General features: G+C 35.2%; 1 protein-coding gene across 1 annotated transcript; it reads right to left on the bottom strand.

Annotated features, from left to right (window-relative positions):
* Positions 1 to 3592: 3592 nt before the first annotated feature.
* LOC121244975 (protein MIZU-KUSSEI 1-like) lies at positions 3593 to 4742 on the bottom strand. The gene has a single exon (XM_041143233.1). It carries the CDS (start codon positions 4347 to 4349, stop codon positions 3657 to 3659), a length of 693 nt encoding a protein of 230 aa, XP_040999167.1. The 5' UTR covers positions 4350 to 4742; the 3' UTR covers positions 3593 to 3656.
* Between the last annotated feature and the right edge of the window lie 11101 nt (positions 4743 to 15843).

The following is a 15843-nucleotide window of genomic DNA, read 5'->3' as shown; positions in this document are numbered from 1 at the left end:
GATAGGAGCTCACAATCTACATACTCCATCTTGATCAAGTCGGTTACTTTATTACTGCCTTACCGTCATTGTATATATAAGTGTACAACTGATTCATTAATATAACACAAACTCTCTCTCTCTCTCTCTCTCAAATAGTTTTTAACACGTCCATTGCGCCATCACCACAGCATTGCAAAGCTAACGTTGTTAACAAGTTGTCCTCATCGATTCTCATTCGTTGTATAGATTTAGAAACACACTCCCATTACTGTGCAACCACCATTACTGCCCATGCGTTGCGCCCTAACTTTGCTCCTCAAGATGGATTTCCTGTAGTTTTTCATAGTATTCTCAATTCAACCAGCAAACAATGATAGCCCATTTATTCCTATACGGATCAAGGTGTCCTCGATTTGTTATCCAAACTTGAGGAGCCTGATCAAATGAGAGACATATAAATGCATGGGATTGGTCCTACAATATTTATTATTGCGCGCTCATATAATTGTCGAGCATCATTAATGAGTAATAAATATTGTAGAGTTAGTCCACTCATGTATCTATATAGTTTCTTCACTTAATGTTGTCAAGTTCAAGCGTACGACTTAAATGAATCTTTTAAATTCCTTCATGTGTCAGTGCATGTATAACCAATATGGTTTTGTCTCGACTAGAGAGAAGGACCGGAGCTCCACATGACTCACGCTCAGTAGGTTGCACCATTTGGTCCACTTAAGCCTGTATGATATGCACAATCTACCCTTTACGTAACGACTTATCAAGGGCCATATAAATTTGAGAGAGAGAGAGAGAGAGAGAGGTATTGAGCGTTGGGATTTGGCTTTGAATATGGTTCTCAAAAGTAAGGTGGTTCGCGGACAGAATGAGGGAAAGAAAGTGTTTGGATGTTCATATACACACTGAAACACAACGAGAGTGAAATTGAGAATGAGTTGTAGGCACTAGTTGGGTGCTAATGGAGCTCTTTCGAAGCGTAGGTAGATGGATACCAGAATTAAGACAGGTGTCCAAAAAATTCTAGTCTCACTCAAACTTTAATTTAAAAATCAACTTATATTATATATATATATATATTCTTATCATACAACAAATGATATTTGCGCTCAATGGGCCTCCAAATTAGCTGTGAGCTAAAGAAAATAAAGCCCAAAATGTCATGTCCTTTAAAAATGTTGTGGAGTTGAGAAAAACCTAGAAATTGGGATGAAGTAGGCATGGAGTTTAATTTAAATAACCCTCTAGACTGCTCGATAAACTCATATTAAGGCAATTTTGACATGTGCAAAACATTTTAGGAGTAATTCTATATATAAATCTAGGGAGTACAGATCTCGTGTAGTTTCTTTGAAAAGAAATAAGATCTACTATGGGAAAAAAAAATGGTGGATATTTTCAGATGAATCTCATTTTTTTCAAATGGCACTACAAGAAAAACGGATTTTTGTGATCAATTTATTGCGACTAAAAGATTATTCGCAACTAATTTTAGTTGCAAATAGTCATTTCGCTGGATGGGTCTTACAAACCCTAGGCTTGCACAAATTATTTCCAAATTGAATTGCTAGTCAGAGAACCGAACAACTCATAAATAACATTTTAATCATTGTGAGACCGACTCTCTTATTATTTTTTGGTAATTAGGCTTTGCTGGGAGGTGTCTCAAATACACATGCACTTATCTACTTTGAAATGAATAATATGCATGTAGTATAAGAGAATTGTTTTGTCTACACATGAGTTCTATAAAAGTGATTTTACATGCTAATATGTTAACCAATTTTCTTATTGGTTGAATTTTTGAGTTAGCTTTTTATTCAAGCAAGACTTGTCAAGTCATTTTGTAACATGTTTGCACAGACATAGTAGCTCACTTAGTATAAAGCACAAATCATTTTATGCCGGGCCAAACATTTATTTGTCGTAGGGTTGTGAAAAAAAATGAAAATCCGACTCCGGTATGGACTCCAACCTCCGATATGACTCTTTCATTCGACCTCCACTTCTGAATTTAGCTTCGGAATCCGAAGTCCACTCCAACATCCACTTACAACTTATACATCTGACTCTGATATTAATATACATAGGTTATAAAAATATGTGTTATTTATATATTAATCATATATACTCATATAAAAAGTCTAGAACTTATATATATAGTTAAATCATTACTATACTAATATGTATTAATTATTATAGAATAATATGCTTGTATTATAATATAAATAGAATAATAGTCTAGTATATGTACACATCATAATATTACTATCATATATAGTCAAGTATAGAAATAATATACTTGACTAACTAATAATGAGTAATATGTAATTGTCTAATATAACAACATGTAATTAGAAAAATGATAATAGTCTAGTATAATAACACGTAATTTGAAAAATGTTAATAGTTTAGAATAATAACAAGTAATAGTCCAGTGCAATAAATTAATAACATATAATAATATAGTATAATAGCATATAACTAGACACTAAAAAGTTAGTAGTTGTTAATAATCAATACTAACAATTAAATTTAGTATTTAAAAAAATTATAAACTTAAGTCCAAAATGGGTTTTATTTAGAGCCCATTGCATGAGCCCAAAAGCAAGGGCTTAAAATCTATGTATGCTTCAAATACTTAAAAGACATTTTCAATGGTTTCATCCAAAATATTGACTTGGAATGGAGCCATCATATCAGCTCAAAACTTGGGATTAAGAAATCAGTTGAAGAACCCACTTAAATAAAGTCCAAAACATTGGCAGCCCAAAATTTACATCAGATCTAACTCTACTTCGTTTTAATGGAGTCAGAGTCAAATCGGATTTTACACTTGTCGAATGTGAAATCAAAAGTCAAACTTTAAGGTTGTATTTGGATGTTGAATTAAATTTAATAGAGTTGAGATAATAAAATATTGTTAGAATATTATTTTTTAATATTTTTTTATTTTAAAATTTGAAAAATTTAAATTGTTTATTATATTTTATATTAAAATTTAAAAAAAATTGTAATGATAAGTTGAAATAAGTTAACCTTCCAAACGAAGCTTTACTAAATCGAGTTAGAAAAGGTTGAATCCAACTTTGACTTGGTCAGTGCTCCGCCCTAGTTTGACATCGTTGCGCTATCCTAAATATTCGTCCTTCGTGTCAACATAATGAAAATTATTAACATATATATACCTCATGCTTATATTTTCCAAATGAAATTGAGAGATTCCTATTTTGTGGTTACTCTGACAAGTTTAGCATAGTGCCCTTAAAAGTAAAATCGAGCTGAGGACTCTCCACAATCGCATACTCTGCAATCTCTCCCAAAGGTACTCCACTCCAGATCACGAGACTGACCCGAAACTAATTCTCGCAGAAAACAAATTCATCAACGGACTTTTAATTGCAACGAAGGGGACATGAAGGTTAATTTGGTACTGATGCATGCCATGTTATAACCTATTGACAATTTTGGTGAAAACTTAGTGATATCGATATCCTAGTGGGAATCATGAATTCAACCAAAAGAAAGAAAAAGAAAACAGAAGCGAAACGTTTTTGGTTTAATCATTGAACAAGCAAAAGGCTTGAGAAAATGATTTTTATGTAACTTTGATCAAAGTTCTTCGTTTATATATATAGTTCTACTAGATAATCAAAACTCTAATGAGCCCTCACAAAGAAAATACTCAATTCTGGCCCTGCAGCACCATCTGGATTTATCATGTACAAAGCTTCAGAATCCTTAGATCCAACAACTCTTTCGAATCTTGCTCTCATGTACGTCAATTCCCCATCCGCCGTTTCCTTTTTCGAGGGGCTCGGAAGAACCCCGGCGCCCATGGAAACCCCTCGCAAATGCTGCATGACATAAAGTTCATCGTCGGACATTTGCTTTCTCCTGATGGAAAACCCAGTCTTTCTTCCATTACAGTACACTGCCCAAACAAACTCCTCCAACAGTTTCTTTTTCTGGGTTTTGGTATCACTCTCCAGCGCAATTCTGACGATATCCGACGCCATTTCCTTGTGGAAAGCACTGCTGTGCATGGGCAGCTCGATGACGAAGATGGGCATGCAATGAGGGTCCTCTTGAATGGCTAAACTCATTCTCCCTTTGCGATAACCGAAGATAGTCCCCGTTGTGGCATTGTCTTTGAGTAGAGGCTTTCTGGGTCTGCCCAAAAGTGCCACCATCTTGCACCCTGAGGTCAACATGGGGAAGAGCTTGAACATTTTCAGGAGCCCGCCGGTGGATTTTGTACGTTTCTCCCCCGGAGTAGTGCTATGCCGGAGCAAAGATAGTATTGCGGGATTCTCCATTTGGAAGAACGGGCTAGAGTGGACAGGAGGCATTATTGAACTTTTGTTTTGAGGTTTTGATTCAAGGAAACTAAAATGTTCTGTTGGAGATAGATTGGTGTCTGGAGGTTAGGATAGATATAGAGAAAGGAGAGGGGTCGTCTAGGATGGATGATGATCTATAAAGGAGTTTTGGACGTTGGTCGATCACTTCTAGGTTGGGTTGTCCTTTGGAATCTTTGAAGTGGGGATTGGAAGAAAAACACATCAAACACATCATCAAGTTGGTTAAGAGAGAAAAATGGGGACGAAAATTACTTGACGTGACCATGTTTAGGGATGGAAAAGCAAAGGGAAAACGTGATAAGATAAGGAAGGGTCGGACCACACACAAAGAGAAGTGGGGAAGGAGGGAAAGGAAAGGAAAAAAGAAAAACTGGGGAAAAAGAGGGAAAAAGGACTGCGGCAATGTTGGTTTGGCATGTGCCTCTCTGATCATTACATAGAGCATCAACGTCAAAAGCTTTTATGCTTTTTTCTATTTTAATTTTTTTCCCAAACCCCTCTCTAATTATTGAGGTGCAGCTCATCTTTCCTCAAAACATATTTCCTGTTTATCCATGGAATTTTCTTTGCATAGTGACTCTCTCTTTCTCAGTCTCTTTTTTTGTAGTTGCCCTGGCCCTTTCTTAAATGTCAGAACATAGTCTTGTTCAGATGTAGAGGCATGCCAGGCAATAGTAATTAAGAAGAGGGTCCATTACTCTCATCTGGAACATTCTCTTTTGGATACACCTGTGTTTTTAGGTGAATAAGGTCATAGAACTTAACCATAAAAGGATAAAGATGGGGTAGGTGTAGGTATTTACCGCTGTGGAACCAGGGAGTGAACCATATGGGCAAATGAGTACAGTTGCACGTCATCTTTGAAGGTGGATGTTGTAAGGTCTCGTTTGGTTACGCAGTTAAGATCAGATGAGATGAGATATTTTGTTAAAAATTAAATAAAATATTATTAAAAATATAACTTTTGTTTTGAGATTTAAAAAAATTGAATTATTTATTATATTTTACGTAAATATTTAAAAAAATTATAATGAAATGAGATGGTTTGGTTTTGTATAACCAAACCAGCAATGAGTAAAGTTAAGATTTTCTCGTCAAATATGTTATAGATTACACTTGCATCACACTCCCTATTCTACGATATTAATGTGACATGCAAATGTCTATTAACTCTTGAACTCATATTTTTCACGGTAGGATCTACTTTTTTCCAAAAAACTTGTACAAAACTTGTGCATTCGGAGTTTGTCCTTAGCATTACTCTTTTAATTATCACATACACTTAAAATTAAATCCTGATTTAAGGCTTAATTTGCTATCATATCCATTAATCTTCAACAACAATGTCCAAAACCATCAATGAAAGGAAGGTCAGATGTTGGGTGTGGAGTATATATATGGAAGGACTACTCCTTTCTTGCCTAAACAACAATTATTGATCAATGGGGAAAAATCCAAACAAAAAAGGGTCTATATATATGTTATCTTACCATGACATGACTAACAAAAAAGCAGCAAGTGTCGGCATCACTCTGCTTGTACCATTTACCTTTAATTGATTGTACAATATGTTTTGAGTTTGATGCTTTTTGGTGCACGTTTCTTGGTTATTTTCTTGGACAAGTACTAGCTACAATCCTGATACATCTCTAATTACATTATAAAGTTAGCTCAAGCTTTTACATGATCATGATGTTCATTTATTTTATCCTTTGAATGGACATTTACATGACCATTTGAAAGAACATAACAAAAAATTCTGTATTTTTCTTGACACGCTTGATCGTCATCTAAAATGGGTGTATATCCTATATTATCAGGATACAGACATACGAGCAGATGTGTGATAGATGATGATGACAGCAAAACTACATACAGTTTCAGTGTATGAATTTTTAATTTTGATCATTTTGTCCTTTATATGTTTAGACCCCAAATCAACAAGCTTCACGCTAAGAATATCTAGCGTGCAATAATGCTGATTAGTATTATTTAATTAAAAGAGGTAGAGTGTAGAGTCAGAACTTGAACTCAGAACATCTATTCAAATACTATATAAAATTATCACTTATCATAAAAGTTTAAACTAATAAGAGGTAAATTTAACAATAACTATGCAGAGAATTTGTCCGAATTCAAATGAGGTTACCCGTAGCCTTTCTTTAGGTAATCGGTTTTTGTCAATGACATCTTTATTTTTCAATTATACAATATATTACATTCTCATCTCACTTTCATCTTACGTGCCGACGTAATATTGTCCACTAGGTTGATTTTGCGTAAAGGAGGTCTTCTCATGTCATTCAAGATAACGAACACTCACCCAAAGCTTTTTTCATTCTCTGAATGCTTTAGGGATTTTACTGTTATAAGTTTGAAATTATTATAAGCAGCAAAAAAAGCAGCTTCAGCTGACAAAAGTGATCCAAAATGATTCTCCATTATAAGTTTCATTTGTCGTTGCCTTAGAATTATTGAGCGTGTCATGGGATCGTCAATTCCACTTCACTTTTTATTTTATTTTTCCCAACAAATCCATGTGAGTCCTATACAATTTTATTGGGCTATCTAAGATGATATATATATATATATATATATAGCACTTTGTTTGTCCCCCCTCTCCCCCAATCTTCTGCTTCGTCAGTTATTTTATTCTCGAATCAGTGTATAAAACATATCATATATATCATTTAAATGATAAGATTTAATTTATAAAATTTAAATATTAAAATTTATATTTTAAATTAAATTATATCATATAAGTATTTTATGAAATATACTCTAAACACCGATCGGAGGATAGAATTTTTCAATTATCATTTGATATATATATTGACAAGGACCAACAAACAGTTTGAGCAAAACTCCCATCTTTTCACGCAAAGTTTAACGTGCATGCATGACTTCTGACAATTAGTTTAAGAGTCGCTTTTAAGCTTTAAAGAACTTCTAATCACCAGCTTCCAATCAATCATTAAGCCATATCGGATCACAACTATATAATACTTCAAAATAAATAAATAAATAAAAATCATTACCTCCTCCACACATATAATTGATTAATTATCATGCTCACATAGCACTTTTGGAAAAAAGGGATCTTTTCTGCAGACACTGCTGATGGGTTTTCTGCCAGCTTCTAACATACTATATAGTTCAGGCCCAGATTGCCTGAATAGAGCTCTCCTTTTTGCTTTACATGAATTTGTTTGTTAAGAGTATTTTTATAAGATGGGTGGATCGGAAGAACTTTTCAATATTCTTCTTAATATAAATATGTCAAACAGACCAGCCTTCGATCGGCTTCATGATTGGCATATGGCACTCATCCATACTCTGTATGTGTGTGTGATATCTTTGTAGCTTTCTCAATAGTTTAGTTACTATTGTTGTTGTTTGTTAAGAATGCTGACATGAAGGGAACATGTACTGGCAGCATAAAAAGTTTATCCACGGTATGTACTTGGAAAAAAATGCTTGAACTCTTCCCTCGGGATGACCGTTTGTTTTGACACATTGTTATGTGAAATCACTTTCTGTTTTAAAAGTTTAAATTGGTGAGAAGATATACATATAATTATTTATATTATTTTCTTAATATATCAAACAGATCACTATTTGTTTCGAAATCTTAAACGATTTGTCAATTCAATCTCCTAATATGTATATTCTAGCTGATTAACACCTCGAGCAAAACTTTAAGAATTATTTTAAATAATAGTGCAATTGATTCAGGACTCATTTGGAACTTGGACTGAACTAAGATCAATTCAGTTCAGTTTAATTTTAAGCTGAATCTAATATCCAGATACCAAACTCCTAAATCATTAAACTTATCTCAACTCAAAATCTCTTGACACTTGGAACCCACAATTTTTTTCAACTCAACACATCTTGACACGCAGGACCTACAACTTTTTTTAACTTTAAAAAAAAAAACTTATTTTAACATCCATACACATCTAAACTCATCTTAGGCGGGTCCCACAAAACTCACTCCACAATCTCAATTGGGGGTATAACGGGTCTGGTTCGGTCCCGTTTTGGACATATTTTATAACCGAACCGGTATATACCAATTTTGAGATTTGAAGAACCCGATACTGCACCGATTACACCCCTAAACTGGTATTTATTATTTTACCAATTCCGATCCAATTTTTTTGGTATATTATATAAAATATATATATAATATAGTATATATATATTATAGTATATAATAACATAGTGATAATATATTGTAGTAAATTATAATATATATTATAATTGTGTTATAGACTATAGTGATAATAGATAGTTATTTATGAAGGATTTTAAAATTTAATATTCTATTAATTAGTAATTTATCATATAATACAAAATTATTTTATATATAATTTTATATATTATATATAATATTTTATACAATATAAAAAATTAAAATATATATATGAACTGGTCCAGTCCTGTTCGGTAAAAAATGAAAATCGGAACCGGACCAGTTTTGACCGGTTTTTAAAAAAATGAAACCAATATCAGACCGAACCAAACCCGATACCGGACCAAATCCATCGATTCAGTCTGGTCTGATCCGATTTACCGGTTTACCTTTTTTTCACCCATAATCTCAACTCACTACTATTCAAAAAAAAAAATCAACTCATCTCAACTGAACTCAACATCCAAATGGGGCCTTACTTGTCCATGAACATTTCGATTGAGTTTAATTTGTGGGTTGTGACAAAAGCGACGTTCCCCCAATAATTAAGAATCTAAGAGCTCATTTGGGAATACAATTATTCTCAAGTATTCTCAAATATTTCATTTTCAAATATCACTCAAACACAAAAGACTTTTTAATTTCATGTTTTCAATTTTTTCATCTAATCATGATCTAATTGTTATAACTTTCTCAAATTTTCAAACAAAATACAAAAAAATAATACAATTTTTTAAAATTTCAAAATAAAAATAATATTAAGAAATTATATTCAAATCAATTTTTAATTTTATAATATTTTTATTCAATTTATTCTCTCTCATTTCTCAAAGTCATATAAAACATCTTAACTTAAATTTTTTCACTACTAATTATAGATATTTTGATATATTCTTAGTATCCAAATAGCCATAAGGATAATGGTGATGTAACAAGAATATGTATATTTTAGGATTGGTAAAGATTAATTGGTTTTGGAGGGAATGGAAGGAGAGAAACTCATAAAGTCAAAAGTATACATCCTTATTTCCAAATTAATGAATGTGATATATGATATTGATCACAATTTTTTGAAGATCACCCACAAACTGATATAATTTTATATGATACGTCATATCGACTTTACAATAAAAATAATTTTACAATCTAATGTACCACGTCAAGTCATATCAGTTTGCAAATTTATTTTTATAAGATCTCGTTGTGACTAAAGCTCTATGTTCTGAAATTTGACTCAAAATATAGTGGAGATTCATCATTGCTATATAGTGGAGATTCATCATTGCTAAATAAATTAAGTGTGCGCGAAAGTTCAACATATAATTCTCCACTAAACAATTTTTTTCCCTAAAGTTATTTGCACTTAACACATGAATTGAGGTAGAAAACATGTATTACACAATTATGAGATTTGAGAATCCAAACACAACTTTGAAATCATGTTACTAGTGTTATGCCGGTGTTTCATCCATGATGTTGTGATGAGTACTATTACTCTCATAGAGATGATATCATGTCCACGGGAACAAAGATTCATAAACGATATATGCACGTAAATAGTAAAATATGGACACTAATCATATGTATCGTGTGAAATGTTGCCGTGATTCTACCATTTTGGTTACTCTTATGTCTGATGTGATCATGATCAGGGATGGTTCCAACTAATTCCAACTCTTCCAACAAATAAAAAATATGTTAAAAAATAACAAATAGAAATTGGATAAACGGTAATGCTTAATAGTGCTGACTGACTCTATGGTAATGGGCCTTTTATGGGCTGCTGCTGTTTGTCGGTTGATATTTCAAAGATGGGCTATTGGGATGTTAAGTGGGCTGAATAATAAGATGGGGTTGGCTAAGACCTTGTAATATAACTATGCCTATTACCCGGGGCTGGCTAAGTGGAAGAAAATGATCTTCAGGATGTCTTGCCTGACGAGACAAAACATCCGAGACATCCGTATGCGGTGGCTCAATATACAACCGAAGTGCTTGTCTCTCTGAAAATTGTTTTAAGTATTTTGAGAATAAGTATGGTGTAATATTGTCGTCCAATTAAAAGATAGAATGTCATTTTTACTTGACACTACTCTTTAATGAAATATTATTATATTATAAGATGAGAGTACTACGTGTTCATACCTTAGAACTATTAATAATTTTTTGAAAATGATAGTATGTTCATGATTTTATTCTCTCATTTTGACCGTTTATGTATTTTTATTTATTTAATGATTAAAGAATTGATTATTAATGTATTCACTGTATTGGTAAAAAAATTTTAAAAAATATTTTAAAATGTTTAGAAATGTTTGAAAAAAAAAATAAAATAAAAAAAGTACATGCAGGCAGTCATTGAATGTTGAAGGTATATTTGATCACTTGCTTATACTCTGCCGAACTTAATTTTCTGTTATATTAGCTCTCACATGTCTACTCCCTGTGATCACTTACGTTGGTAGGGTTATCTCTCCTCTGGTTTTCAACCGTCGTTTTGTGTGAAACTGGTACCAGCAACAACACTAGAGCCCGGTACTCGTGTTAAAATATAAAATAAATAATTAAATCTATATATTTCTATCAGTTTAAATTTTTGAGACAAGTGATAATTTCACATAATATCATAACAGAGATCCTGAATTCGAACCCTGACTTGTTGGGCCACCTATTGAGGGAGAGTCTAACCCACATATAAAAGAGTGCTAAGATATAAAATAAATAATAAACCTACTTCTTTCCATCAGTTTTAAACTTTTGAGACAAGTAATGATTTCGCAACTCAAGCACCAATCTTTAATTGGGTTATATATATATATTTATGTAGTTTATTGGAAATCAAGCAAAGAATTGTAATGCTTGTTTGGAAGGGGATTTGATTTTGATGCTAATTAGTTAAACTTGCAAAGGCTAATTAACTAAAACCTGGCTTCTTTGCTCCTAGAGATATGACAAAGTATTCTGCTAATTTAATTGTTCAACTGCAAGCCAATGATATAAGTGTAATGTTACATGCAATTAGGGAGTACGTAAACATTGTGCAATCGCTTTGAAAAAGAGTGAGATCAACTATTAAAAAATTAATTTTTTTTTCATGTGAGTCCCGTATTTATTCACCTTTTTCAAAGTGATTGCACAACGCTTACACACTCACGACTGCAACTATCATTTCTCATTTTATAACTAATTGGTTCCAAGCAGATTCCAATCCCAGATTATGACAGACCCGGCCCATAGCCAGTTATGCAGATGGAGTCGTTGATGCACGCTTTAACCGTTATGTCACTTTTACAGTAAGGTAAATTTGGAGCAGGTACTAGTGGGCAAGTATGCCATCATTTACTAAACACAAATCTCGCTATTTCATCTATATGGTGGTTATTACTTGGCCAATCATCGTGAAAGTAGTTTGAATCCGACCACAGCAATCGTAGCAATAGGGATTGGCAACAACGATATTCAGGGTAAGATGCAAACTGCACCAGCAGAGGCACAACCAATGCTTTATTGTTAATTTGTGGTTTCCATATAATAAAAACGGCTAAAATGGTGTACACACTGTGCTTTGTTACCTTGTCTGTAAGGGATGCATAAAAGACCTTGTTATTTTTGTTCAGAAAATATCGCCTACCATTTGTTGGAGGAACTTATGGTTTGGACCATTCATGATGTGTAACTGTGAGGTCCATATGGAGTATACAGTGGTCAACTTTCACACCTGGATCACTGATGATGAGCTTGTACAACCCCGGACTCGCACCCACCACCCCCTTTGTGCATTTTTTAACTAATTACTTTGAAATACCATAGCACAAAGTGCGAGACAGGAATTTGCCTAAAACATAAATGTGCACTATGAAATACCCTCAAGTTTCTCCTGTTTGATTGGATACTAGATATAGATAATATTGTAACTTTCCAATTCCTTATCCTCAGTATATTTGTGAGCCAAGAAAGTTTGTTAAGAAGGGTACTTGATAATGGTTTTGTAAGACATGCCTATTTCTGTATGCAGAGTTGAGGGAATCATTGTCTGTATGTCAAGGGAGCATCTGCACTGCAGTCCATCCATCATCAGTAATATTAAGGCAAGTAGTGCTCACGGTAAAACTGCTGCAACAAACTCCACAAAAGTGTCCTTAGACCTTCAGCCTTCAGGAAAGGAATATTCAGTCAACTAATGAGAGAGCTACACCTATCTAGCTCTAGAGAATTCTCCTGTAACAGAATGAGTAAATGTGAGCCGTGAGATTGTTTTTCATCTTTGTGTAAAATCTGTATAAATAGACCCTTGGGATGTAATGAAAAGATGCAATGAATATATGAAGAAAGTCTGTTAGAAAACTTTATTCTCTGGCACCTTTTGTCGAGCACTTACAGTGCAACATCTATTTTGTCTTTACTACACTTTATCATGGTATCCAGAGCCCTTTAGGACCACCGTCCGTCTCTCATCACCATTTCATACATGGCTGAACTCGACGCATCTAATGTAGTAAACACGTCGTCCCCACCTCCCATCAACCCCACATCAAACACGTCGTCCCTTCCCCCTGTTAACCCCATATCAGATTCGTCGTCCTCACCCCTCATCAACTCCACATCCATTTACAACTCCACATCTATTCACTCCTCCACTCATTTCATCACAATCAAGTTAAATACTGAAAACTACCTCTTGTGGAAGGCCCAAATAATGCCTTTCCTCAAGGGGCATAGTCTCTTTGGCTATGTTGATGGATCAAATTCTCAACCAACTCCTACGATCGATGGCTTGCCAAATCCAGAATATACAAACTGGGTTTTGCAAGACCAGCTCATCTTCAACACGATTAACGCATCTCTGTCCGATACCATCCTCGCACAGGTGCTTAATTGTTCCACTTCATTTGAGGTTTGATCCACTCTCCATACAATGTTTTCGACACAGTCCTCAGCCCATATAATGCAAACACAGTTTCAGCTTGCTACCTTGAAGAAGGGGTCGGATTCCATCACCTCTTACTTCCATAAAGCTACAGCTCTTGCTGCTACCTTAGGAGCCGCTGGCCAACCACTATCCTCTACTGAATTTGTGATTTATCTTCTTGCTGGTCTTGGAAGTGATTATGAATCCATTGTCACCTCTTTAACCACACGACCTAACCCACTTTCCACTCATCAGGTTTTCAGTTTTCTTCTTAACCATGAATCCAGACTTGCCCATCAAACAAACTCGCTTCTCTCGGGCTCTTCTCTTTCGGAAAATACTGCTTCTAGACAGCCAACTCCCAACTCTGTTCCTAGACAAAACAGAGGTTCCTTTTCTCGTGGTCATAGAGGCCGTGGGCATTTTCGTGGTCACTTTAATCCATCTCCAAATCGCTCTAATGGTCGCTCAGTGTGTCAGGTTTGTCTTCGACCTGGTCACACAGCAATTTCTTGTTATTATAGGTTCAATCATAGTTACCAAACCCCACCTCTCAGTTCTTTCACTGCAAATTCCACTATGGTTTCTTCTCCTCCCTCGACCTCGGGCTCTTGGTTTCCGGATACAGCGGCTAGAACCATTTTACTGCAGATTTTGCTAACTTAAATTTGGATGCAGCTTCATACCAGGGGTCTGACCAAGTTAGCATCGGAGATGGCTCCACTCTTCCCATTCAGCACACTGGTTCAGCTCACCTATATTCTTCTTCTGGCAATTTTTTACTTCACAAACTTTTACATGTTTCGTCTATTACTCGCAATCTACTCTCTGTTCGTCAATTTTGTCTCGATAATTCCGTGTTCTTTGAATTTCATTCCAATTATTTTTTTGTGAAGGATTTGCACACCCGGGTAGCTCTTCTTCAGGGCCACGTTAGAAATGGCATTTACGAACTGCCTACTGGGGTCTCGACACAGAAGAATTCAACTCCTCCAAGTATCTCTCCTCAAGCTATGCTAGCTGAACGGACCTCGACTCAAAATTGGCACTCTCACCTTGGCCATCCCTCTCACCGCACAACCAACCTCACCATTAAAAAATTTAATCTCCCTGTTACTTCCCAGACTCGATTTACTCCATGTTCCACATGCCCTCAAGCCAAAACCCACTCCTTACCTCATCCTCCTACCTCATCTCGGTCACTCACACATTTTAGTCTTTTATTTTTAGATGTATGGAGACCGGCGCCTGTGCCCTCCTCTAATAGCTGTCATTTTTATTTATCTATAGTTGATGACTACTCTAAATATATTTGGATTTTTCCACTTCAAGCAAAATCAAATGTTTCTTCTATTTTTTTAGCATTTCATAAATATGTACAGAATTTCTTCTCTTCCAAAATTGCCTCCATCCAAACTGATTGGGGTGGAGAATTTCGACCCATACAAACAATTTGTCAAAATCTTGGCATCAACCATCACATAACGTGTCCCTATTCACATGCACAAAATGGCACTGTTGAAAGGTGACATCGTCATATCATTGAGACTGGATTGGCCCTTTTGGCCCATGCATCTATTCTACAAAAATTTTGGGCCGAAGCTTTTCTTACGGCAGTTTTTCTCATAAATCGAATGCCCACTCCACTTCTCAATCATCAATCTCCCTATCAACTTCTTTTTTTAAATTCTCCAGATTATACCTTTTTAAGAACTTTTGGGTGCTTGTGTTGGCCTAATCTAAGGCCATTCAATTGTCACAAACTTGATTTTCGTTCAAAACCATGTGTTTTTATGGGGTACAGTTCGGATCATAAAGGCTACTCATGCCTTCATCTTCCTACTGGACGAACCTATACTTCACGAGATGTTCAATTTCACGAACAAACATTTCCCTTTGCTTCCCATAATACTGCTGCCACACACATTACTTCTCAACCCAATATAACCCATCGGGCCTTACTACTCAATCCATCTCTTGGCCCATCCTTAACTGCCCGTCCATCCCAACAGCTACCTTCCTTTACTCCTTCAACATCATTTGGGCCTTCCTCTACTTCTCAGCCCACTCCCACTTTACCTAATACCCAACACACTCTAGCCCCATCAACCCAACCTGACTTCCCTTCCTCATCGCACAATCCTTCTCCTAGGTCATCCCCTGCGCATACCTCTGCAACGCACCAAAACCAGCCCCCACCTTTTGAGCCACCTTCTGCACCGAACCAAGAACAGCAAACATCTTCCTTCTCTAAACACCCCATGATTACACGATCCTGAAACCAAATCTCTCGTCCCCTTCAACGTTCCGATGGAACGATTCCATGGCCAAACCCGAAACCTTCCCTTAACTCCACCTCCTCTATTTCCTCTCAT

This window comes from Juglans microcarpa x Juglans regia, chromosome 8S (genome assembly GCF_004785595.1).
Source record: "Juglans microcarpa x Juglans regia isolate MS1-56 chromosome 8S, Jm3101_v1.0, whole genome shotgun sequence".
Lineage (NCBI taxonomy): Eukaryota > Viridiplantae > Streptophyta > Magnoliopsida > Fagales > Juglandaceae > Juglans > Juglans microcarpa x Juglans regia.
Note: the sequence above shows the minus strand (reverse complement) of the source record. Positions and strands in the feature narration are given on the sequence as shown.